At 54.1% G+C, this 25,572-nt stretch overlaps 2 protein-coding genes across 9 annotated transcripts in view; one reads left to right on the top strand and one right to left on the bottom strand.

Moving 5' to 3' along the window:
- The first annotated feature begins 804 nt into the window (after positions 1–804).
- Positions 805–13,478, top strand: NTAN1 (N-terminal asparagine amidase). Of its 4 annotated transcripts, XM_036089174.2 has the most exons (11): positions 805–963; positions 6,237–6,339; positions 6,416–6,481; positions 6,762–6,870; positions 8,236–8,309; positions 9,740–9,793; positions 10,280–10,333; positions 11,275–11,372; positions 12,630–12,743; positions 12,896–12,997; positions 13,140–13,278. In XM_036089174.2, the coding sequence occupies exons 1-10, from the start codon at positions 883–885 to the stop codon at positions 12,995–12,997; spliced, it is 855 nt and encodes a 284-aa protein (XP_035945067.1). In that variant the 5' UTR covers positions 805–882; the 3' UTR covers positions 13,140–13,278. The 4 variants fall into 4 exon arrangements, with proteins under 4 accessions (XP_035945067.1, XP_035945068.1, XP_035945066.1 ...); XM_036089175.2 differs by lacking the exon at positions 12,896–12,997 and having other exon boundaries at positions 806–963; positions 13,235–13,478; XM_036089173.2 differs by lacking the exon at positions 12,896–12,997 and having other exon boundaries at positions 807–963; positions 13,140–13,478.
- Positions 13,479–14,006: 528 nt separating this feature from the next.
- PDXDC1 (pyridoxal dependent decarboxylase domain containing 1) overlaps positions 14,007–25,572 on the bottom strand; it is a 49,672-nt gene continuing 38,106 nt past the window's right edge. For all 5 annotated transcript variants that reach the window (XM_078074779.1, XM_036089168.2, XM_036089166.2 and 2 more), the window contains 10 exons: positions 24,267–24,330; positions 22,314–22,402; positions 21,283–21,388; positions 19,688–19,859; positions 18,926–19,044; positions 18,540–18,661; positions 17,290–17,382; positions 17,109–17,205; positions 16,141–16,245; positions 14,007–15,720 (listed from right to left, as the gene is read on the bottom strand). In XM_078074779.1, coding sequence (XP_077930905.1) covers positions 15,461–15,720; positions 16,141–16,245; positions 17,109–17,205; positions 17,290–17,382; positions 18,540–18,661; positions 18,926–19,044; positions 19,688–19,859; positions 21,283–21,388; positions 22,314–22,402; positions 24,267–24,330 — 1,227 coding nt within the window. In that variant the 3' untranslated portion in view covers positions 14,007–15,460. The remainder of the gene's footprint in view (positions 15,721–16,140; positions 16,246–17,108; positions 17,206–17,289; positions 17,383–18,539; positions 18,662–18,925; positions 19,045–19,687; positions 19,860–21,282; positions 21,389–22,313; positions 22,403–24,266; positions 24,331–25,572) is intronic.

Here is a 25,572-nt window from a genome sequence, read left to right as displayed (position 1 = left end):
GGATCTTAATTCTTGGTCCCAGAATCTCCCTGGGAGCTTTGAAGACAGATACCGTTCCAACAGTGTTTGCTCTGTGAGCTGGCTCTTCATCTCACCACTAGTTTTGTGAAGTTGCCTTTTGGTTGACGTATTGTGGAGTTGGGTCTATTTAAGGAATATTTCCAAATTGCAGAACAGAGAGTCCCTAGGCGAGAAGCCTATGATCAGTAGGGACTGGGTGGTATCTTGCTGATCGTCACTCCCAGGGTCCTTAGCCCATCAGTGAGTGCCTCCCGGACGCCAAGCAGCAAGTGTTACTGATGATTTCTAAATGTGTGGGGCTAGCAAAGTTTCGACTCTATTTTCGCAGTTCAACGTTTATTGTTGATTGAACACAGTCCTATGGAGCAGCATAGCCGCTGGTTCCCCGACTCGGATAACCTGCTCAAGGTCACGATGAGAAGTAGTAGAGCCGTGATCTTGACTCCAGGCAGCCCGACCCCAGAGCCCACACTCGGGCCAGGCTGGCTGATCCGCTAGTCGAGCCAGGGAGGGCACCAGGAGCTGAGGCTTTCGCCAGCAGCCCAGCTCCCCGCCTTTCCTGGACGCCCACGCTTTCGGGACTACATTTCCCAGCGCCCCCTGCGGAGGGGGCTGGCCGCGGGCCCCACCCTCGCGTTTAGACTACATCTCCCACAGGGCCGTGCGGCCCCGCCCCCGATTTCCCCAGCCGCTCCGGGCTGCACCGCCCCTCCTCCCCCACCCCCCCTGGGGGACTCCACTTCCCGGCGGCGCCCGCGGGGGGCGGGGCGCGGCGGGGCGGCCCGGGGGCGGGGGCCGCGGGCGGCCCGGGGCTGGGGAGGCCGCCGCCTCCCTGGGCCTGCCCGGGCGGCCGCCTCCGCGATGCCGCTGCTCGTCGAGGGGCGGCGAGTGCGGCTGCCGCAGTCCGCCGGGGACCTGGTGCGAGCCCACCCGCCTCTGGAGGTGAGCGGGGCCCGGGCTGGGGTGGGGGGAGGGAGCTTCGAGGCGGGCCCGAGGGGCCCTGCCGGGCGGGCCCGACCCTCCTCGCCCCACCGCCTCCAGCCGCGCTCCCGGAGGCAGAGTTTAAACTTGGCGCAGCGGAGCGACTGGCGGCACGTCGGGAGCCCCGGCCGCCGGCAGCGAGTCTCTGCCTTGGCTCGAGGCGTCTGTTGTGGGGCTTTCCCCTCCCTGGGACCTTCGAGGGCATTCTGCCGAGGCCTCTCTTTGCCGGAGGAGGGGCGGGCGGCCCAGAGAGGTTAGGCGACTTGCCCAAGGTCGCACAGCACCGCGGCCGGAGGGCGCCCGGGGACTTCGCGACCCCCAGCCGGGCTTGGCCCGTTGAGGCCACCCTGGGCAGCGCCCCTGCGCGCTGGCACTCGCCGGGGTCCGCGCCCCGCGGGGAGCCGCTCCTCCCGGCGGGGCTCCGGCCAGGGGCACCCGGCCGCTCCCCCGGGCTTCTCCCCACCCCCGCCCCCCCGGGGATTAGGGCCCCCGGGTATTTTTAGCCAGAAGGAAGGGCCCTGCTTTTCCCCCCAGCTGAGCCGTGTTGAGGACCACGCCCTGATGCAAGGGTTAGGTTTTGTTCCGTCTTCTGCTTTTGTCCTCAAGTAGATCTCTGAACCCGTGGTCCATGCTTATGCAGAGACAGTTTGGAAAGGGGTTCTTAACGTAAAAAAGAAATGGGTCCAAACCTCTCACGTGCCCCAGATCTGGTTAAGGGGGAATCCGTCAGTTCGTTGACTGCAGATACGTACTGAGCCTCCGATGTCTGTCGGGCACCGTGTTCGCCTGTTCCCTACAAGCAGGGCGGGCTGCTTTACAGCCTAGTTAGAGGGGATGGTTTTTGATCACAGAACGGCTCAAACACCGTGCACTGTTAAGTGCCATCCAGGAAGAATGCCCGTTTGCACTGTGAGATGCGAAGCAGACGAGCTTGACCTAGCCTGGAGGCTCACCGAAGGTCGTCTTGGGGTTTCCTGTTAACCGTTGCACACTTTGGAATTATTTTGTCTGCATACGTGTCGTGTTGATTCTCCCTCGATCTGACCCCCAGAACATGAGCTTCCTGAACAGACTGTGTGTTATTGCTCTGTGTCCTCCGCGCCTAGGGCAGTCTCTGGCCATGAATCTGCACTTTGTAAATATTTGTTATATGCACGAATGAGCAGAAGGACCCCTGAGAATGACCTGAAGGATGAGGAGTTACAGGGAAAAGGGGGCAACTCTGTGCTTCTCAGCCTGCAGTTCAAGAAAAGTCGACCTTCCGGGTACTTAGCAGACAGCAGGCCCTGTGCTAAGCACTCTCCTTGGGCTGCATCGCTGTCGCCTCCTTAACTGATGAAGTCGGAGTAGGACTCTCCAAGGGGAAAATATTTCAGCTGCCTAAAGAATTTAGTTGACACTGTTTTTATGTCTCCCTGAGAATTTCTGTGATAAAAAGTTAGAAAGAGGAGTGTCCGAAGCAGCACACTCAGTGGGGAGTCGGGAGGGCTGTGATAGGCCAGGGTGGCCGGTGGTCTCGAAGGCCAGCTGCCTGGTGGGGGCCAGTGCGCATTACAGGAAACTGGGGGTGCTCACCGCCTTTGCAGCGGTCTAAGGGAAGAAGGATAGACGCAGGGGAGAGATGGGAACGGGGAGGAGGGGGAGGGCAGTCTAGCTGAGCTCCGTGGGCAGGAGGGGAAGCACCTGGAGGGCCGGTGGATGGGCCGGGTTCCCGGGCGCAGAGGGGGTGAGGGGAGAGAGTGGGAGATAGAGACCCAGGGAGGTGGGTCGCCCCGGGGTTAGAGGGGTTTCGGTGGATCTTTGACCGAATAAGCAGTGGGGTGAAATGAAAGCTTTCACTAGTTTTTCTAGAACTAGTCGTGCGTCCCTTTTTTAAGAGCTAACACATAGACGTCAGAAAGGACACCACAACCACTGTTGTGGTGCAGAGGGTTTTCTTTCCATCCGAATGATGAACTTCCGAAAGTGAGCGCAAACTCCACATTCTGTCTGCTGATGCGTCTTTTTCACGGGACGATCTGGCCTGTGCGGCGGCAGCAGTTACAAACCTGTCCCTAGCCAGGCCTGGCACCGAGCAGGAGTGGCACCCCTTACGGGGACGCCGGGGGCCGTGCCCCACCTGCAGAAGCAGGTGCTCCCGCTTGGCCGTGTTAGAGATGAGCACAGACGGGTGCAGTGAGTTGCCCGGAGCCCCACATCGTGGGAGTGGTGAAGCCCGCGTGGGGACCCTGGCGGCGTCGCTCAGTCTGGACCCCCTTTCCCCCCACTACATGGGGCCCCTTATATGTTATCACCACGAAAGAAAACGGAAAACCCAGGTCCTCAGTCATACTAGCCACGTTTCTGGTGCTCGACAGCCACGCGTGGCTAGTGGCTCCTCTGAGACAGGGCAGGTCTAGATCCGTGGCCAGCACCGCGGAGCATTCATTCTTCTCGGCGGTGCTCTCGTCTTCGAGCCTTTGCTCTTAGCGAGTCGCCCATAGGTGCTCAGTAACCAGTCCCCCAGCACCGTGCTAAGTGTGGTTCCATAGAATTCCACGACATGAATGCCCCGTAACTTCGTTCCTGCCTCTCAGCATGCAGGGTATTTCGAAATCTTCGGCGTTTTATGAACATTCACAGAGCTAAGTCTTAATAAACCCCCCTAATTACTCCCACAAGTGAAATTGCTGGACTCAAAGGGTTTCCGAGCAGGAAAGGGATGGAACAGAATCAGCGTTTAGAAGCAGTAACGCCAGCAGCCATCGGGAAGGGTTGTGTGGGTGGCGAGGGGGACCTAGGGGTCAGGGAAACAGGCGGGCATGGGGACAGCCACCCAGTTAATCCTCACACAGGCTAAGGAGCAGACAGCATCATCCCCTTTTGCCCGGGGGAAGGAGAACTTGCAGGAAGAATTGACAGACTGTGGCAGCAGGGGAGAGGGACACGTGGTCATACTAAGTGACTGGCTAAGACAGGGGTCGGCACACTCCAGCCCCGGGCCAGATGCTGACTGTGGACAGCCCGTGAGCCACGAATGGTTTTTACATTTTTAAATGGGGGGGGGGAATCCAAAGAGGAGTATTTCGTGACACGTGAAATTATATGAAATGAATTCAGATGGCGGTGTCGCCCATAAATGAAGTCTTCTGGGGACAGCGCCCGTGCGCTTGTTTACGTGTTGTCTCCGCCCTCAGGCTACACAGCAGAGCCTAGTGGTTGCAAGAGGAGACCGCACCCCAGCAGAGCCCAAAATAGTTACTCTCTGGCCCTTTTCAGAGAAAAGTTTGCTGAGCCCTGGCTTAAGCGAGGGGCGCTCAGGAAGAGGAATTGGGAAACGAGAGCCTGCCCAAGAGGGGATTCCTGGGGGACTCCGCGTGTCCAGAGACTAGCAGACGTTGAGAAGAGGGGGCTCCTTTATTTCAGGAAGGGGTGGGAGCTCATGAAGTAGCTCTGCGTGTTTTTGCACAGCGGAGAATTTGGCTAAACTTTTTTTTCATTTCTTAACGTGGGAAACCCAAACAACATGTTCTTGTCGCTTTGCGGCATCCTCTCTTATGATTTATGCTCCTGTCTGTCTGGGAAATCGGAGCCGGGCTGGGGGGCGCGCTGCTGGGACGTCGTGATTTCTGGTCTCGGGTACGCAAGTGGTAGTTCGTGCTCGCACACACGGCTTTGCTTTCGGGTGGTGGCCCCGCGTGAAAGCGGGCGGTCACAAGCTGCCTTCGCCCTCCTGCCCCCGCCCCCGAAAGACTAAAGCAGAAGGTATGTGCTCAGGGGGGAGCGCGAGGCCAAGCTGCCTTCTCCCGTCCCCGGCCCGACACCGCAGTTGCTGGGCTCCTTCTGGCCGGTTCTGTGGAGGAGGCACTGTCTTGCTCATTGCCGCCTCGCTTCCAGTTAATGAAGGTTTATGAAGAGAAAACAGGTGTAACGAGTCAAGCTGATCATGGTTGGTTGGTTGATTTTTACATGTTGTGTTTTACGAAGCTAGGAAGCACCCACCCGCATGAGCCCCAGGCAGGAGACCAGAAAGCTCTCTGCTCCAGGCCCGACACTGCGCACTGGGACGGGAGTTCGCTCTCTCAGGAGCTTGCTTGTTGCAAGTGAGAGGGAAGTAGGGATACAGCGCTTGTATCCTGTGATGATAGAAATCGTTGTATCAGTCTGACGTCTTTGAAAAAAGTTTCAGTTTTCATTAAAGAATTTAATCACCTGAGGGATTATTATTATTATTATTATTTTGAATTTTTTTTTAGGCTACTGCCTAAAAATTTTTTTTAAGATTTTATTTATTTATTTGACAGAGAGACACAGCGAGAGAGGGAACACAAGCAGGGGGAGCGGGAGAGGGAGAAGCAGGCTTCCCGCTGAGCAGGGAGCCCGAGGCGGGGCTCGATCCCAGGACCCTGGGATCATGACCTGAGCCGAAGGCAGACGCTTAACGACTGAGCCACCCAGGCGCCCCTGCCTAAGATTTTTTTTTAAACCCTAATTCCAGGGTAGTTGCCATCCCGGGTGATACATTCGCTTCAGGCGCACCATCCGGTGATTCGGCGCTTCCACGCACGGGTTCACGCTCACGTTCGAGGAGAGGAAGTTTTGACCCCCGATATTAGCACGGCCTTTCCGTGGGTTGGCTGACTCCCAGCCGCTCCTTTCTGGTAGGGACCCCATCAGAGAGCATTCGCAGAATGGAGCCTCCCGTGTGTAGCAGCACCTGAGCCCTGCTGTAGGAACGGCATAGTTAGAGCTTTTATGTTTTGGGTGTTTTTTTTTTTTTTTTACACTTTTGTATCTTTTCCGTTTACATCGCCAGACCATCCTCCTGTATGTAGCCTTCAGTGTTGCTGGCCGCTTGCGAGCAGCGTGGGGGGGTGCGCGTTCGGGGTGCATACTCAGTGCGAGGGTCCCGAAGTGGGAGGACCAGACGGGGGACAGGGACAGTCCTAGCCTCTCTCCCACCAGGGCTGTGGCTGCGGAGCCGGCCGGGGCGCTGGCCCCGACACTCCGATTCCTTTCCCAGTTGCAGAGTTGGGCAGAGTCTCTTGCTCCTGAGTCAGGTCTCGTTTTGGGGGTTCATCAAGGAAGAGAACTTCACCGTTCCTCTGCCCTGTCCCCCACGATAGCGACTGCTGTCCCGTTCGCTTAGCCGGTCCGCCCGGTAGTGCTCCCACGCCGAGCCCTGCGAGCCCTCGCTGGGTACCCAGCCCTCACTAATTTCCATCACTATTTTATTTTTTTTCTTAATTAAACAGGAAAGAGCCAGACTTCTCAGAGGTCAGTCTGTTCAACAAGTGGGACCCCAGGGCCTTCTGTATGTTCAGCAAAGAGAGCTGGCAGTGACCTCCCCAAAGGATGGTAGGTTAGGAAGCCGTGCATTGGGCGTTACCCCCCACGGCTACTGGGTATTTTATTTTCTTTCTTTTTCAAACAGGCTCCATCTCCATTCTGGGTTCTGATGATGCCACCACTTGTCACATTGTGGTCCTGAGGCACACAGGTAGGATGAGAGACACGAAGGAGACCGTTCCTTAAAGCGGCCGCCCGCGGGGGGCCGTCAGAGCCGCGCCTGAGCGTCCCGGGGCCCCGCTCTCCCGCTCTCCGGTCCGCATGCTGGCTCCCCGTGGCCCGGGCCAGACGCGCTGGCGGGGCAGCACGTTTCTATTCCTTCTTCCTCCAGGCTACCCAGAGATGAGGCGTCCCAAGGGACAGGAGTAGGTGTGCCTGGCGTCCCGGGCTGTCACGGCCAATAACCTGAGTCATTCCACCCTTTCCTGCAGGTAACGGGGCCACCTGCTTGACCCACTGTGATGGAAGCGACACCAGAGCGGAGGTCCCCTTGATCATGAGCTCCATAAAAGCCTTCTCGGACCACGCTCAGTGTGGAAGGTGAGCTCCACGCTCGTCTGTCTCTTGCTGTCGGGAACCGTGCACCGTGGTGTGGCCGCCTTGCTCCCGGGGAGAACCGGCACGGCGTGGGCCCCTCATCAGTGGTTCTGGGGTGACGGGTACAGGCTGACGGTCCTGAGGGTCTGACTTTGAACTCCGGCTGTCTTGTCACTCACGTGCTTTGAGATGTTCACGTGTCGGACGTCGCTATGTTAGACCCCAGATGCTGCCTCCCCGCGTCCGTCCGTCCGTCCTTCCGGCAGTCACTTGTCGGGGGCTTCCTCCCAGCCAGAAGCTACCCCGGGGCGCCCCCATTCTAAGGCAGGGGAGCCTTCAGGAAGCCCTCCGGGATGTTATACGGTCGGAAGGGCTGGAGGCAGGGAAGCTCGGCGTGTCTCCCGGGCCGGCCTCGGGAGCGTGTGCCCCGTGCGGGCGGCGCTCGGTGATTTCACTCGGTGCTGGGTGTGCTCCTTCCGCGGGGACACGGTGGCGGGGGGGGGGGGGGGGTCCTTGCTGGGTTCTGGAACTAACGTGGCAGGTCTGCTGCAGGACGCCCGGGCAGGCAAACCAGAGCCCCGTGCCCATCACGGCGCCTCCTGCTGGCTCACGTTCGCTGGGGCCCCTTGACGCTTGTCCTCGTGCTGGTGACGTGGCCGCTTCAGTGGCCGCTTCGGGTTCCTTGGTCAGGAAGGCTTTGTCTGCCGTAGAAGGCGCTGTCCCGGGCTGCGGACAAGGGGATCGGTAGACGAGGGCGGGGGACGCGGGGTCCAGCAGGGGAGTTCGGGGTTTCCAGCCGCGGGGCTTCTCAGGGCTCGGCCGTGCTAGTGTGTGCGGGGACCGTCCTCGGGAGGCTCACCCCGAGGGAGCGGCAGGGGGTCCCCGGCTTGGAAAAGCTGGTGTAGTGGGTACGCGTGGCCTTAGGACACAGACCCCGTTTCCCTCTCGGAAATGGAGGGGCTACTCCGTCCGTCGGGTGAGGTGGACGGGAGATAGCGCGGTGAGGGGCCCACCGCAGTCCCCGCGGTCCGCCGCCTCCCCTGCCCAGCCCCGCGCCCCCTCAGGCTGAGACGTGGCCGAGGTTTCTGGAAGCACCCCGCGTCGGGTGGGTGAAAGCGGGCAGCAGTCCTGCTCCTCCGGAGCGGGGCGTCTGGCCCTCCGCGTCGCAGCGGTGCCGCTCGCCAGCACACGCAGCTCCCCTGGGCCGGGTCCCCGGCGGCTCGCGCAGCCCTGGCAGCCTCACCCGTCTGCCCCGGCGCCGCCCGATGTGTCCTCCCCGCACCACGGCACGGACGCGGCCCGCGGGAAGCACCGCCGTGGTGCGGCCTCGTGGTCGGCCCTCTGACCCCCGTCCCGTCTCTTTGCCAGGCTGGAAGTGCACCTCGTGGGAGGCTTCAGTGACGACAGGCAGTTGTCACAAAAACTCACTCATCAGCTTCTTAGTAAGTGCCCTGCCTCCCCCCAACTCCGACAGAAGTCTGCGCCCACTGTGGCTCAGGCTCGGAGGGGCGCCGCTGCTTGGAGCCGGGACTCGGGCAGGAGGGGCGCGGAGCCCGGTCTTCGGGGGCTGAGGGGACGGGGGCCAGAGTGTCCGTGCGACAGCAGTCCACCCGGCCCCAGATAGCACTGACCTGTGTACAGGCAGAACTGCCCTCTGGGCCGTGGCGTCCATTTCAATCTGCAGAACATTAAAACACGGCTGAAGCCGCTGTTTTCCCTACTGAAGTAGCGCTGAAGCCCCTGCTCTGGTAGCCACGAGGCGGCGGGCTGGGGGAGTCACTGCTGCAGGCTCTGGGCCAGGCGACCTGGCATCTGGGCTGGAGTCTTCTTTAAAATCTTTTTGAAGATTTTATTTGTCAGAGAGAGAGAGAGAGGGAGGGAACACAAGCAGGGGGAGAGGGAGAGGGAGAAGCAGGCTTCCCGCGGAGCAGGAAGCCCGATGCGGGGCTCGATCCCAGGACCCTGGGATCATGACCTGAGCCGAAGGCAGACGCCCAACGACTGAGCCACCCAGACGCCCCTTGGCTTGAGTCTTAAAAAGGTTTCATGTCCTTTGACCCAGTAATTCCCACCTGGGAATCTAAGAAAATCACCTGCAACGTGCGCAGAGACGTATGCCCAAAGATGGGCAGTGAGAACATTCTTTACGTTAGGAAATAGTCTAACGTCCATCAGTAAAGCAGCAGCTCAGGAGCTATTAAGCAAGACTTAGAATTACGTGGGAAGGTAGGTGCATCGTGGGGACATAAAGTTGCCCACCCAGAGTGGGCTCAGCGGGGCGCAGGCCAGGAAGAAAGGAAATGCACGCGCTGCTCGCTGCTGGGACTATGGACGTTAAAAACCCACGTACTTAGGGGCGCCTGGGTGGCTCAGATGGTTAAGCGTCGGTCTTTGGCTCAGGTCATGATCCCAGGGTCCTGGGATCGAGCCCCACATCAGGCTTCTGGCTCAGCGAGGAGCCTGCTTCTCCCTCTCCCTGTGCCTCTCCCCTGCTCATGCTCGCTCTCTCTCTCTCTCTGTATCTGTGTATCAAATGAATAAAATCTTTAAAAAAAACAACCCACGTACTTAGACCAGTAAAAACCCATATGCTCCTTATACTTGCCTGTATTTCCCCCCCTTTTTTTTTGTTTTTTTACAGTGATCAAGTTTTTTATAACTGTTAAGAGTAACAAGCTTACGCGTCAGTGGTCCCCCACAGGCCTCAGCAGGGAGAGAGGAGGGGATAGCCTCGGTCAGTTTGCTTTGGGCCCGAGGCTGGGAACGGGCCTGTCACTTGGCCCGCGGGGTGCCGTGGCGTCCTTCCATGGGAATCTGGCCCCTTGTCGCCTCGCTCAGCCTGTGTGCTGCTAACTAGAAACTCTCGTTGTAGGTGAATTTGACAGACAAGAGGAGGACATTCACTTAGTGACACTGTGTGTGACAGGTGAGTTCTGCCATCCTCCCCAGAGCTGGTGCCCTCACCCTCAAAGCAAGACCTCGCACAAGCACCTCAGTCACGGGAGACAGTCTGGCAGCGCCTGGCTGATGCGTGCGCCACTGGTGTCGTCGGCGGCCATGGCCCGCCCCTCCCCCACACCGCCTCCGAGGACACCCTGACCCCCACCTTCATCCTTCCTGGGGACTTTCAGAGGCTTCCCCGGCCCCTTCCCCACGCGTGGCGGATGGCTGAGGGTATAGGGGGCCGGGAGGCTCTAACTCGGGATGGGGCGCTTTGCGGACCGTCAGCCCCCCTGCTCGGGGACCCCCCTGCTCGGGGACTTGGCAGGGACGCAGGAAAACGGTCCCTTGCGTGTTCCGATTTTTTTCTCCTTTTGCAGTGTGGGCTCCCTCTTGGCGTTAATTGTGGAACATGAAAGCAATTGTTGCATATTTCTTAGATCTTAAAAAGAACCTTTTTTTTTTTTGTTAGAATTAAATGACCGGGAAGAAAACGAAAACCACTTTCCAGTAATTTATGGCATCGGTAAGTAGCGTGTTTGGTCGAGGGTCAGAGGCCAGTCCCGGGCCGGCAGGGCGGGCTCCGGTCACCACGTCGTGAGCCGGCTGTGCTCACTGTGTAGGTTCCTGTCCTCACTCCTCTGCGGGCCCCGGGCAAGCAGCACGCCTCCTCTGCCCGCTGGCTACGAAACCGAGAACGTGCACAGCCCGAGAGCACAAGGACCAACAAGGGAGCGGGTGGAAAGCAGAGCCAGTGGCACGGGGAACAGGGCTCCGGGGTCAGGAGCGGGCATTCGCGTCTCCTTACACATGAACCACCTGGTGAGGTCTGGTCGCGAGCCCAGTTCCTCCTAAGCAAAGTGTAAAGTTCTTCGGGCTCCAGAAAACCCAGAACCCTCTCCTGCGACAGCCCCTGGGGCCGCTGAGGTTGAGAGCAGGGGGAAGCTAGCTGTGTTTGCAGAGGACTTCTGTCCCATCTGTGATAGCGTATGGAGCCAGGTACACACGTGTTACTCCATTCCCTAGAACATTTAACATTTAAACAAAAACACCAGATTTGGCCGTGATCCCAGGCCACACTTCTGCCCCCAGCCGTTCAGAGATCCGTGGGTCCCAGGGCCGAGCAGGGAGGTTTGCCACGCGTCTGCCTGGACGGATGGCGGGCTGCCCGTGGGCGCAGGGGGAGCTGCTCTTGGTTTGGGGCGAAGTCTTCCCGAGTCCGGCCCAGGCCCCGCCGTGTGCGCGACGGGCTCGGCTGCGACAGGACGGTGGTCAGAGGCCCGCACGGGAGTTTCCCTCTGCACGAAGGGGGAAGCTACACTCCTCACAGTGGAAATGGAACAGAATGACTCTCCTGTCTCTCTCGGGGAGACTCACCACGCTCTGTTACAGGTGGTAGAAATGTAAGACCATGCAAACTTTCCATTTGTGTCTTTAGTCAGAGAAAATGCTGTTTGTCCCCCACAGCTGTCAACATTAGGACGGCAGAGATTTACCGAGCATCCTTCCCAGATCGGGGTCCAGAGGAGGAGCTCCGTGCTGCCCGAGCTTTAACAGGAGGACCAGTGAGTTTGAAATCATCTTTGTGTTAAGGGGTTCGGGGGGGGAAAAAAGGGCATCGCAGTCCAAAGCCTCAAGTTTTGTAGACCTTAGAAGTGAACAGTTCATCGAGTTTCTTTAAAGCTATAAAATGATCAGGGATCAGCTCTCTCTCCCCCACACACAACAAAGAAGAATAATGAATGATTTTAGGTTGTCAGCTCAAGACCCCAGTTCTCTGCCTTGAAGGTGTAGAGGGAGGGAACATGTGCCCCACCTTTCAATGCAAAGAGAACGGACCCCTTTTACTTGGTGCAACCTTTACCTACATGTCCCACAAGGAAAGGAGACCCAGGCAGGGGGAAGAAGAGGTTTCTCCCTCAGCAGCACACGCTCCTTTGGACCAAGTCCTTGAAGGGCCATCTGCTGGAACAAGTGGATTAATCCAAAAGAATGATCAGATCAGTTTTTACAAGTCTGATCGCCAGGGATGCTTTTGAATATTAACACCTTAATTTTGGAAGTTAGAGAAATAAAAACCCAAGCCTTATGTGCCGCTTAAAAATACTTAAAGGGTGCTTTCACCCCTTCTCCAGCGTGAGAGACCCGACAGTGCATTCACCCCCCCCCCCCCGAGGTGTGCACACGGATGGGGTGTGGACGTTTTCGTTGGAGAAATGTTTGGCTTCAGAGCAATCTCTTTTGCCAAGCAGTGCACAGCTGGAAGGTTCCTTCTGCCCTTCCTGCAGCCGCGCAGTGGCCTGGACTCTGCTCACTTCAGCACCTAGCTCAGTCTCAGGAACCCAAACCCAGTGCTGCTGGTTCGAACTCGCCACTGGCAGCTGAGGGGATTCGGGGAATTGATCGTTGGGCAAATGAGCGTTTGTACAAGTTGGTTTCTCCTGGCTTTCGATGGGCGGCCTGCACGGTGTGCTCTGGAGATGCGGGTACGCAGGTGCTTGGGCACAGGTTTGTGCAGCAGTGAGTCCGGCCGCCGTGGACTTGGGTCGGGCTCGGCTGCGGGCCCACTGTCTGCCCCGCTGAGCCTCAGGTTTTCACCCCAAATGGGAAAAACGCTATCTTCCTCAAGGACTGTTGTCAGGACTGGAGGAAATACTGCATGTTACACAGGGCAGTAGCGGCTTTTATCGGGAGACGTTTTCGAGAAGCTTAGCCTCCAGGTACATGCGTGACTGCTGGACTGCACTGGGCTGGTGTTACTGGTGGGGTTTGAGAAGCGGGGAACATGCCTTACATTCTGTCCTGGAAATGTTCTTTCTTAGATGATTAGTATTTACGACGCAAAGACAGAGCAACTGCGTATAGGACCGTATTCCTGGATGCCCTTTCCACACGTGGATTTCTGGCTGCAGCAAGACGATAAGCAAATACTAGAGGTGAGAATTTACAGGTTGGGTGAATCCTAAATCTCTGCACCCTGGTTTCTTCATCTGTAAGAAAAAAAAAATGCTTAGAGCAGAGACGCTTTTCTTGTGGTGGGTAGTAGTTATTTTTAGGATGCTATCGGCAGACCCCGTTTAACTTCTAGATCAGCAGAGAAGTCAGGTCCCGGCCAGGCATTTGCATGGGTCGGAAGGAGTCTGCAAGCAACTGCTCTTTTCCCGTTACTGCAGGACCCCTCACGTCCTAGGTAATTTTATAGTGGATATATACTGGGTGAGCTGAACATCCAGATCCATGTTTAAGAACACGGAGATACTTCGACAGCGCTGTCAGGGAGGGTAACAGAGCCAGGTTCTTCCTCTCTCATACGCGGAATCTTGTTTTTCCAGAACCTTTCCACTTCGCCTCTGGCTGAGCCGCCCCACTTTGTGGAACATATTAGGTCTACCTTGATGTTTTTAAAAAAACACCCATCTCCCACCAGCGCACTGTTTCCTGGAAACAAGGCTCTGCTCTACAAAAAGAATGAAGGTGGCTTATGGGAAAAGATCTCTTCTCCAGGAAGCTAAACACGGGATCACCAAAGAAAGCAACTTGTTGGCCTGACAAAGACCACCGTGGGGGCTGCAAAGAATGCGCATCAGAATCTACATCTGCTGAGTCTTAGGTCTCCTTCCTTACTGTCCTTCAAATGACTTTCAAAATAAAATCTTATTTTGGCAAAGGCATTTGTTTAGGTTTACTTTCTGCTCGCTGAAGCTGACCTCCAGCCTCTCCTTGTTGGTAACACGAGCACCGGAGGGGCTGCCTGCCTCGCGACTGGACAAGCTGCCGTTTCGGATACGCGGTGAGTATTAATTCTGTTTAGTCAGGGAATAAAGGAAAAACGATAAATACAGATAAACAGTATTTAAAATGCACTGAAATTCTGTGACCATTTATGCATCTCACAGAGGGGTTTTTTTGGCCCCAAAATGTTTTAGAGGCATCAATTAAAACTGGTATTACACTTCTAGATGGAGATGAAAAGTTCAGAATCTGATCAGTCTGCTGTGCAATATAATTAAAATAATCTCCTAGGAGACTACATTTAACGTGAGAGTTACACTAAAAGAACAGACTGACCAGTGGCTCTGTGTAAGGTCATTAAAATGCCCACATTGTGATATATGCCAGTTACACTTGTTAGAGACTTTTAGGTTTCTGAAGTAGGCAGGCACAGTGCCTAATTACTGTGTAGAAACTGAACTCACTGGTAACAATTTCAAGAACCTTTATTGAAACCAACATTCAAATAGTGTCTTAAGGGTGAAATTCTGTTTCAGCAAAACCAATTTAACAATTCCAAATATATATAAAAACATTTAAAAATTAATCTTGTTAAAGGTGATAATTTCCCCTTTCCCCATTTTATCTGCTATACTTCATTGCACCAAATAAACAGGGAAGACTTTAATCATCTGCACACACAAAAAAATTGCATTTTGACAAGTGCCAAGTGTAGGAGATCACATCCAATCAGAGTCTAATTATAGGCTTAATATGGTGTAACTAAGGCTTCCAACATGACAGTTCACAAACCCAGTGTGAAACCCCACTATCTTGAGGTGTCCCGTAGCTTGACTTGGCTGGACTAAAGGCACAGGGGCCATTACCTAGGATAAATGAGGAGACGCAGTACTTCTAGAAAAGTAGAAACGGGCAGTATTTAAGGGCTTCCAGTTATTTCTGCAGTGGTCTGGCTTGACCAGCCTGAGCAAGATGACTTTTCTGGTTCTTGTTTCTGAGCTGGGCCCAAGGGGGTGAGTTGCTAGTGGGGAGAAGCCACAGAAGCTCCCATGTCAAATGGGTCAAAGGGATACTTACTTAAGAATTGAAACTTAACTGGGTGCTACACAGCGTAGTTAATAATTAGGTTAAGAGTAGCATCTCTATCAGGTTTTCGGGTATTAAACATAGAAATGAGCACGGTCTGTACCTGTGTGCCAATTTAAAAGCTTTACCAATATTTAAAAATATACATGTATATGGTCAAGAGTTTTACAGTTTTACAGTTCATAGATAGTCCTTTGTTTACAAATAGTACATAAAGGGAGAAATGGATCTGCGGCAGGGGGACTTTCCCCCCCCCCCACGCCCCCCGGGGAAGCAGCAGTGGGGATGGCGGGCGTGGGCTCTCTTTCAATCCCACTGAATCCCGTTCTCCTTCAAGCCAAATCCACACAACCCGCCCAAAATGAACACCAATTCCAACATGGAAAGCCAGCTGTCTCTCCCGAGCAGCAGTACAGCGGAGAACCCAGAGAGTTCTAAAGAAAGCGGTCTGAACAAAAAGTTATACGTAACCTCATACAACGTCTTACACTTACGTTTAGAACGGTGACCGCAAGTGTTTCAAGTGGCAGGCACTTGAAATTCTAAGTGTTCTTTGTGAGTCCAAGTGTTTATGGTAACGGGGGAAAAACAGCATTAATGACAGCTGGGTAGACAGAAACAACAGTAGTTGCTCCGCATACTTGTGGAATTAGACAAGTCAATTGCCCTTCTAAAAAGCCTGGCTTTCAGGCACGTATTTGTGCAAAAAATCCCAGTTAAGCACAAATAACAGTAATTTCTCTTGCATTAGCATGTGGCACAGTTCACATTTTCAGTATAACTTCATCTTCCCTGAAACAATACTCAGTACAGTCTCAAAGCAAAACAGTGAATTTTATCTTAAGCTCTCCGGTTCTTCTACCTGTGGACGGTCATCTTCTGGGTGCTGGGCCCCGTTCTGGAGGGCCCCCGTCTGCTCGGTGTCCTGCGGGATGGGAGCCCCAGGGTGGGGCTCAGGGCTGCTGGTCTCCAGGGCATCTTGCTCTGGCCCACCGGTCAGATGCTCCATCTTTTCTAAGTCTTCAATGTGGCTGACCGAGCTTGTCTCGCTCAGAGCATCAGAACCTCTTAGGGACCTCTTAAAAGGCTTCTGGCCTAGAGAGAGAGCCATGGACAGTGCTGAAAGCTCTCTGTGCCAACGAGCAACCGCTTTATTTAATCCCAAGTGCTTCTGGAGAAACCCCTCCGATCCCAGGCTCTGATGCCCCGGAAGTGAGAAATGAGAACTGGCAGGACTCCCAACACGGCTCCTGAGGCCGGGAACCTCTGAGGTCCCCATCAGGAAAAGCTCAGGCAAGGACAGCTTAAACATGATGCCAGCTCTCAAGACCCTAACTACCCCCGTGTAGTGCTATGGAGAAATTTCTCCACGGTTTAAAGCTCAAGGCGACGGACGTGGTTAAAAGGACAACCAGTCTTAAGTGAAAACAAAAGGATGCAGGTAACACCGAACAGGAAAAGCCCCCCAGGACGCAAGGGTCTATGTTCCAAGAGGAAGCACCAGTTCTCCTGTACCTGGAAGTCTCTGCTTCGTGCGGGTGCCCGAGGGGGTCTGCGGCGGTGTGACTCCCGTGCCTTGTACCTTGTAGACGTAGGTGTGCTCCGTGGACTCCAGGGAGCCTGCCGACGAAAGAGAAGTGTGTGCAGAAGCTCCTGGCACAGGCCGCCCTGGGAGCTGACCCGTGCAGCCTCGTTCCCCCAGAAGCTTCCTCCAGCTACTGAGCCTTGCTCAGACCAGCAGAGCCTTCGGCCCTCCGGAAACGCCCTGGGAACTGGAGAAAGCCCCTCGCAGCGCTCCTCACGAGGCCCAGCCCTGCTGGGGTGTTCCACCCTGCACCTCCCCAGGGACCCTGTGTCCCTGGGACAGTCCCCGGCCGGCAGGGTGGCCCGAGCACCTGGGGACCCACGCGCGAGTGGGACAGGTGCTTCGGCAGCAAGGAGCAGACGCCTCTCTGCTGAAGGCTGAAGCCTGGCTGCTCAAAGATCAGATCACGGTCCTAGGAGATTGCAGCCGTCATTTTCTAGGGGGGGGGCCCAGGCTGAGGGAGCTGTTCCCGAGTAGAACAGAACAGGAAGAGACCGACAGCAGGACATCTTCTCCCAAATCCCGGCAACTGCTCATACTTGCTGGGGGCCCGGTGCTCCGGACTCCGGGCTTCTCATCTCCCCTTTCAGAAGCAGCCTCTTGCTGAGGCCAAGCACTAGTGAGACCGCAACAAATACTAACGCTGAGCACTGAGCAACAGACACCACGTGGAGGACACGAACGGCCGAGGGGGCACGTTTCCACGGGCTTTCAGGAAGAGGGGTCTGCTCTTGTGCAGCTGCAGCCGTGGGGGCCGGAGAAGACGCTACACCGCAGTGTCCCTGGGGCAGACCCAGTGCTGAGCGTGGGCCGTGTGGGCACCAGGCTCCTCCACTCGTGTGTGGGATCACCGGAACTGGGTCAAAATGAGACCTGGGATGACACTCGTCAGTCCTACCTGCTGTTAAGTTAAAGGTCCTCCCCTTCTGTGAAGCCTGTACTGGAGAAAACCAGTTCAGGACGGACCCCACGACGGGGATCTGCCGCAACACCCCCTGCAAAACAGAACCGTTGCTCATGACCTTCCCGCCAGGGGCTCCCAGTGTGGCGTCAGCTGGGAGCTCTGTGCTCAGCCTCACCTCTTCCAGAAGTCGCTCCTCATTTGCCTTCTGCAGCTGAACCTGAGCTTCCTGAATCCCTTTCCGAACCACCTCTGTCATGTTTTCCAGAAGCTGTGTTAGGACCAAGAAAGACATTACTTGTCCAAGATTTTTTTTTTTAAAGATTTGACTTTAGAGAGAAAGAGTGCGCGCCAAGTGTGGGGAGGAGAAGAGGGAGGGAGAGAGAATCCCAAGCAGACTTCGTGCTGAGCACAGAGCCTGACGTGGGGCTCGATCCCAGGACCCTGAGATCACGACCTGAGCCAAAATCAAGAGTCAGACGCCCAACCCACCGAGCCACCCGGGCGCCCCAGTTGTGTACGCTTCCTGCCTGAGACCTAGAACTGTTACCACAGCACGTGCGACATTTTTCAAAGTGTATTAGTAAATGGAATTCTGCACTTTTTAAAATATCAGGATACAAAGTAAAATAGGAAATTAAACAGAAGAGGATAAAATGCCTGGATAAGGGTAAGACACGCCTTGGTGACCAGCCTCATCTGCCAGCGAAAAGAGAAGAGAAATGTGATCTGAATGTCTTACCAACAGAAAACAGACACTGCTCAACATTCGTGGAAGTGGAACCGGAAGTGACAGAGTGAGTTCAGCAGAACCTTGAGGAAGTCCACCAGAGAATGAATAAAGCCGGCTCCTCAGGCTCACAGCCAACTTCCTACCAGGAGTGGGCCGCGCACACGCCCCGGTCTCCTCAGACCCCTCTTGCTTTAGTTCCTTTTCTCTGCTTCTCAGGGATCTCTACTGACTCAAGTACCTGGTCTGCAGAACGACCATGAAGCTTACAGCCTGGTCTCCGCGCCAATTGGCTAAAAGAAGGTCTACTACTGGCGGGAAGTTCTGCTGTGAGAAACACGTCCCTCATGCAGCGCCAGGACCAGTTACGCTCAGAACTCTCCCCTCACCCTCTCAGGCAGACGTGGCCACGTCTTCCCGAACGCTCTGCTACCCCTAACTTCTCCCCATCGGCATTTGCCGCCTCGCCCGGCTATGTGGATCTCGGCCCCCCAGTGGTGAGCCCACCCAGGGCAGGGGCTGTGTCCAGTCTTCGTGGGCTTCTGGATTCCTGGCACAAGGTTTAGCTCATGGGAAGCATTCACACGCTTTTTGGGAACGAACAGATGTTTCTGAGGGGAGCTTCTTCCTTCGGGACCTCAGCTAGCTGCCTGGAGCAAACCCAGAAAAGGAATGAGACACAGATCAGTCTTACAGACCCGTGAGTTCTCCTCAATTTCTCGGGCTGTGACTGCAATGGTCCCCACTAGTTCAGAAATATCCACGTCGTCGCTCGCCATGCCAACGTAAATACAGCTCTTCATGCTTTTATACTCCGGGCCTGCGGGAAGGAACGACCGACTGACTTGGTCCCCAAGTCGTCGGTCACAAGGCCGCACACAAAGGAGCCTCCCCCAGGGGGCGAGGGAAGCGGTGCTAACGGGGACACGGGACGCCCAGAGAGGCTGCAGGAGGGGGAGGGAGCTAGCTCACCCTAGAAAGAACTAAACCAGCATTTCCTCTGAGGGGACACAGCCCCCTGTCCCTTAACCAGTTAGAAAAGGCCTTCCCAAGTTAAGAGTTGACTTATAAAAGTAGTAGTTACCCATTTTAAATGTAAGGTCAGATTCCAGTTCATTTAACTTTTTCAGGAGTCCAGCATGGATTTTTTCCCCTTCTGGATCTAATTTCAAACTGCTCTTATCATCATTAGCATGTTCATACCTACAAACATCAAATAACAGTACTTCAATCTAAAAGATCAAACACCTCTTTGCACACGGGAGGGACTGCAGGGGGGGTTCTAAGCTACTGGTGATTTCCAAGGACGTGAGACACACGGGCCAAGGAGCCACTTGAGCATCTCAAGGTCAGACAGTGTCAAGAACACGGCAAGGAAGGCCCAAGTCTTCGGTCCATGAAACTTAGAGAGGCCAGGTCTGGAAGCCTCATTTGTAACAGAAGCAGGGAGTCTCCCCTCGTCCTAGAAGGAGACGGAAAACAGCCACAGGGATAACCAACGACGGAGGCCAGAGGCATGTGCTCGGCCGGCGAGGGGGTTCTCGGTCTTAGCAATCCTTAGTGACTCTGTACCCCGTGCGAGTAAGCATCTGTCAGCCGTGCACTTGCACGTGTCCCCGCCCCGCAGTCACCTGCGAGCTGGCATGGGAAGTACAGGGACCGCTACTTCACCGAGGGCAAGGGTGATCACACCACCGCTGCGCTGGGCTTTGCTACGCGCCCCAAACATCCTGCTGCATTTCCTTCCGCTGGACATGTTCGCTGTGACCACACACACATTCCCCGCCAATTTCTAAGCCGGTCCGCACCCGCGGTCTCTACACGGCAGAGCGGCACGAACGCGTACCTGACAACCCCTATTCCAGGCCAGTTCGGGTCATCGACGTGCAGGAGACCTGCCGCTGCTGTCACCTCCTGCTTGAACTCCTCCCGTAGCTGCAGTGTGCAGGTGAGGACGGGCAGCTTGCTCTGGATGCAGGCCACGAGCTGATCCACATCCTCTCCCCGAGTGCCTAAAACTGAAAACGTCCCTGAGTGTTAGAGAAATGTGTAAGGAACATGGCAGAAGCCAGAGGGCAGGGCTCCCCTCCCACTGTCAGGGAGGTCAGCAGCTCCAGGGACGTCTGGTTAGCAGGAGCTAAAGCATTAAAAAAAAAAAAAAGGCCCCTAAGCCCCTATGGAAAGAGTCGGGTGCTCTAAGGTGACACAGCAGCTCCTGCAGGTGTAGACGCACTTCCCTCTTACACAGAAGACAGAAGCAGCCCCCTGAGGTAACACACGATGAAACTCTAACAGGGAATCAGATTCTTCTCTCAGGACTCCGCTCAAGTGATCAACATCGTACTGCAGGCTGGAAAGGATGAGGCAAGCACATGGCTCTCCCCACATGGACATCCCGGGGAGAGGGGACTCTGGCGGGTGTGTGAGGGGGAGGCAGGAGGGCGGGCTGACGACAACAGCACCGAGGACAGCCTGAGAGCCCCCAGGGCCGGCAGGGACCCCACATCACTACCCCATGCGTGCGACTCAAATGGGGAAAGGGCTCACACTAAGCCTCCGTACGTGCTGCCTCGGGTGTCCTCGGGTGTCCTCAGCTCGCTCTGCCAGGTTTAGAGACTAAGCCTCTGGGGCTCAGGCCCCCTGCACACCACGTGCAGAAACTACTGGAAGATCGGGAGGCCACCAGTCATCTTCGTGGCGGGCTTTTCTTTGCAGGACAAATGCCCACATCCCCCTACTTTGAGATCTTCCAGCAATTATCTTCCCCAAAATGTTAAAAATCTCATTAAAAAAAAAAAAATCAAAGATTTTCTGAAAAATCTTTAAATCATCTCAGAACTAAAGCATCGTCAGTTTTTAATGTATCTTGTTAGCGGGCTGTTCAGTCCCACGGCCCAGAGGCGGGCACCTAAGGCACTTCACGGACGGGATCCCGCACCGCTACGACACGGGAGCGGGGAGCGGGGAGCAGGTCTGGACGCGCACCCAGGACGTTCTGTCGTAAAAGCCCACGTACTTGCAGCTGTCCCGCTTTCTCAAACGTCTAAAACGGTGGCCTCCACCTTCGCGGTCTGTCTGAACTGTCAGGGGAGCCCTGAGCAGGTTCCGCTCCCCGCAGCCCAGAGTCTCCGCAGGCGGCCCAGCTGCTGGGAGCCCAAAGCCCCACAGGTGCTTCTCCCGGGCAGACGGAGCGCCACGGCGGAGACAGCGAAGGGTCACAAGACACCAAAACACAGGGAAGCTCAAGTGACCGTAGAAGTATTTCTGAGACGTTACCCTGGAAAGCTCATCTACCTAAATGTAGCCCAAAGGCAAAGAAAAAGCGTCTTCAAAGAGGGCAGAGTATCCCAAGGAAAAGCAAATGAACCACCGCCCGGACTTTCATGGACATGTCACTGTCACTTCCAGAACGAGGGAGGGCAACCCACAGAGACCGGTTACCTGCTGCTGTCATCAAAGGGCTGAACCGGATGCACACGCCCTCCACTTCCAGATCCATGACCGTGAGGCCGCTCTCGGGCACCAGCTGTTTGAGCTGCTCTCCCAGCTGCAGGGACAAGGGCACAATGAGGAGGTTCCCCCAGGGACGGCCTCCCCGGTCTTCGCACCTACCCTCACCCACTCGGCCCCAGGCCCCGGAGGCTCCCGGAGTCTTTTGATTCTCTTTGCATACTTATGGCCACTTCTTTTTAAATGGACTAAAAATTTTACACTTTTTGTTACTAAAAAATACAACTGCAGTGTAGAAAAATCTAGGAAATACAGGTAAACTGAAAGATTAAAATAAAAATCACCCGCAACACACCACTGAGAAGCGCCCACTGCTGACGTCTGACAGACCCATCCTGGGTCCCTGCGTGTTTTCTATCGCCATAAAACACACCACTGTTCATGCTGGGCGGTAACCTGCAGCTTTTCACGTACGTTAATGATGACCATTTCCTTCCTGCCCTAAACGTCCAGCTACATGGTTGATTCTGGCTGTTCTGGACGTCGCTGCACGATGGATCCTAACGGACTCACCCAAGCCGCCGGGGGCATGACGGCACGCTACACCAGGGCCGACGCGGCTGTGGCGGGCACCCCGACACGGTTTACAACAGTCTTCACACAACAGTCCCGGCGGCACGCTTTCAGCGCCGAGAGGCAGCCGGAGCCCAGCGCCCCCGGTCCCTGCTGTCCGACGGCCGGCGCTCGGGGGCTCCGGCTCATGCGCCCTCTGACGCCACCACAGCCGCTCGGCGCGGCCCCCGTCCGGCCTCAGCAGCCAGGGAAGGGTCGCCTGCAGGGGTCATGCTGGAAGGCCGTGCCTGATGTCACGCAGAACGGGGAGCGGTGACCCGAGGAAGAGCCCTAGAGGGAGGCCCGGTACCTCCACAGGAGTGTCCCTCCCAGGGGCTGACGTCCCGGACGTGAGCACGTGTTACCCCGTCTGGGGTGGAGAAGAAAGAGCACACGACCGCCATTCTTACCCAGCGATTCAGCGCATCACACGAGTGTCTTTCCCGGCCGACTGCCGAAGGTGCCATGTTGGGCACGGGGACGGCTTGAAGCACTGGATCTGACACCAGAACACAGAGAGGGGATTCACCTTCTAGAAACACAGCTCCATACACACCCCTCAAACCTTATTTCACTGAGCTCCCAACAGAACCCGAGAGAAGTCTCAAATATTACAGAAATTAAAATGTCTACCTCACAATAAATGGGGAAACAAAACATGGCGTATACATGCAATGTAGCGTTACTCATCTTTAAAAAGCAAGGAAATTCTCTCACAAGCTCAATATGGATGAACCCTGAGGACATTACACTAAGTGAAATAAGCCAGTTACAAAGACTCATGCCGCCTGACTCCACGGATATGAGGTACCCACAGGAGTCAAACTCAGAGACAGTAGGTAGATGGTGGTTGCCAGGGGCTGGGAGGGAGGGAGGACGGAAATGGGGAGTAGCGTGTAATGAGTATGGAGTTTCAGTTTTGCAAGATGCAAATGTTCTGGAGAGCTGTTGGACAACAATGTGGATATATTTAACCCTACTGAACTATACACATAAGATGGTAAACTTTTCTTTACCACAACTAAAATTTCTTGAAAATGTGTATCTTAAGCTTCCACAACTTTTTTCCTCATGAAAAATATAATGCTTGAATATAGTCTCACAAACAGAATTCTTAGTTTCATTTAAGAAGTCTTTTTTGGGGGTCCTGGGATCGAGCCCCGCATCGGGCTCCCTGCTCAGTGGGAAGCCTGCTTCTCCCTCTGCCGCTCCCCCTGCTCGTGCTCTCCCTCTCTGACAAATAAATAAAATCTTAAAAAAAAAAAAGTCTTTCTTTCAAGAACTTTGAGAGGAAATGAAAGTATAACATTTTCAGTTACCAACTAGTCTATCAACCACTGCGTGAGGTAAATCAGGGAACCCAAGAGCACCCAGAGTGGGCCTCACAACAGAATTATCCTCCTTTCATTCAAATGGTCTGGGTGCCTGCTTGTGCCAGGTGCTGTGCTGGGCACGTGGGATATAAGGCACACAAGGTTTCTGGCATCCTGCTGTTTATATTCTATTGAAGAAACACTGTAAAGAAAGAAATGAAATCACCATATACTGTTGCTAGTGCCATGAAAAAAGGTAGGGCCTCTGATACAGTCGCTTTAGACAGGACAGACAGGGAAGGCCTCTCTGAGGAGGCTGGACATTATGGAGACCTGGTGACAGGGAGCCAGCCAGAAGAAGAGTGAAGGGCAATGTGCTTCAGGCAAAGGGAACAGCAAGTGCAAAGGTCTTGCTCTAGGACAGTGCAGAATGTTCTAGAAACTCAGAGAAGACCAATCTGACTAAAGCAATGATCAAGAGAAGAGGTGGCCTAAAAAGAAGTCAGAGAAAATGGCAAAGGCTAGACCCCACAGGCCTCACAAGGTACAGAGCTTGGACTTAATTCAATAGAAATAGTAAGATACTGAAGGGTCTGGGAAGCGACTCTGATTCACTAGGTTGTATATACATACGTATCCAGATCTCTCTTTTCAAGGGACTCTTACCCATTCATTCTAGCACTAGTCCAGGGACTGGCATTTGGAAACCACTGGTTTGATCACAGGAAACTATCAGTAAAATGCTAAGGCATTTAGGCCGGGAGTTTTTGTGAAAATTATTATAAATTTTTTTTTTTGAGAGAGCAAACATGCACAAGAGCGGGGGTGGGGAGGGACAGGAGGAGAGGGAGAGAATCTTAAGCAGGCTCTACACCCAGGGTGGAGATCATGACCTGAGCCAAAATCAGGCTAAAAATTATTAACATTTTCTGAAACGATGACTGAAGATTTTAGTAGTCTAAATATTTTAGACTATATCTGTTGAAATGGTTTAAAATTCAAAGCCCTTAAACACAAGTACAAAAATAACTCTTTTTTAGAATCCCTTACCTGAGCCTGGTAATTCCTGGAAAAACCTGAACACCACTACTGGAGAGCTGAGCTCATCTTCCACCTGAAAAATCAATCTGATATTACCAAGTAACATTAAACCCCAACACCTGCAAAATAAAACAGTGAGTTTGGAAAAACAGGCTAGAGATAAGCATATTTTCTTAATAAACACGTAAAATTCAAAGGTTAATTTCAGTTGCTACAGAAACAACCATCAAGGGTTTAGTAAAATTCCTAGAAATAATTCTAAGCTGGTTCTAAGAATACACTGCTGAATTATAACATCTGACACTGGCACGCTGAAATTAAAGCAGGAGAAAACTATAATAATAATAAACATAAGCCTGCCATTAAAGATCAAAGGAGGCAAGGAAAAAGTATAACCAGAATCAGTGTTGGGAGAGCTGAAGCTTTCAAGAATCTAGAAATTATCCTAACTCAAGCAGGACTGACTGCAACTTTTTTTAAGATTTTAGAGAAAGCGGGGGGGGGGGGGGTGTTGGGGAGGTGGGGAGAATACGCTCCATGCCCAGCATGGAGCCCGACATGGGGCTCGATCTCACGACTCTTGAGATCATGACCTGAGCCAAAACCAAGAGTTGGGACACTTAACCGACTGAGCCACCCAGGTGCCCCTGACTGCAACATATTTTATATTCACAGACATAGTATTCTTCTCAGTTTGTAAAACTCTCAGAACAGGATGTAAGTCCTGCTGGCAAGAAGATAAACACAGTCTAGAGCTTCTGAAGCTTCATATTTTCTCAATCACTGAAATGGTCCTTATATTCGGGACAGGGGTCAGATGACTAACTTCATTAATGGATTTCATTACAGACAAAAACATTCACTGCATTAAGATAAGCCAGCATGAAGTTCATGCTCACCATTGAACAAACACACAGCTGGCCTTCAGCTCCACCACAGGGTCAGGATACAAAGGGAACAGCAATGCCCTTGACAGAATATGACACACAGGGACAGAGGATCTCAGCATTCAACAATTCTAGTCATAAAACCTATTTTCCAGGGCGCCTGGGTGGCTCAGTCGGTTAAGCGCCTGCCTTTGGATGTGATTCAGATCAAGCAAGATGTGTATCCAATCTACCAACTTATTGAGCTGATTCCTGTGCTCACCTATCATCTCCTCTGACTTTCACATAAACAAATAAATCTATTAATACTTTTAAAGCTGGAGGGGCTTAATATCTAAATAGAATAGAGTAAACCCAAGAAGGAAACAGAAACAAAAGCAACAAAATTCTACAGCCATTCCCCCATCCTCACTTAGGATAAGTCAGGA

This window comes from Halichoerus grypus, chromosome 6 (genome assembly GCF_964656455.1).
Source record: "Halichoerus grypus chromosome 6, mHalGry1.hap1.1, whole genome shotgun sequence".
NCBI lineage: Eukaryota > Metazoa > Chordata > Mammalia > Carnivora > Phocidae > Halichoerus > Halichoerus grypus.
The sequence above is the reverse complement of the archived record's forward strand: the minus strand, read 5'-3'. Positions and strand labels throughout refer to the sequence as shown.

What these genes read in the sequence shown, in the direction of transcription:
- NTAN1 (XM_036089173.2), top strand. Translation starts at nt 883, where the DNA reads ATGCCGCTGCTCGTCGAGGGGCGGCGAGTGCGGCTGCCGCAGTCCGCC. An exon ending in AGTGACACTGTGTGTGACAG is followed by an intron (nt 9,794 to 10,279) that starts GTGAGTTCTGCC and finishes TTTTTTTGTTAG; the next exon opens with AATTAAATGACCGGGAAGAA. An exon ending in GAGCTTTAACAGGAGGACCA is followed by an intron (nt 11,373 to 12,629) that starts GTGAGTTTGAAA and finishes GTTCTTTCTTAG; the next exon opens with ATGATTAGTATTTACGACGC.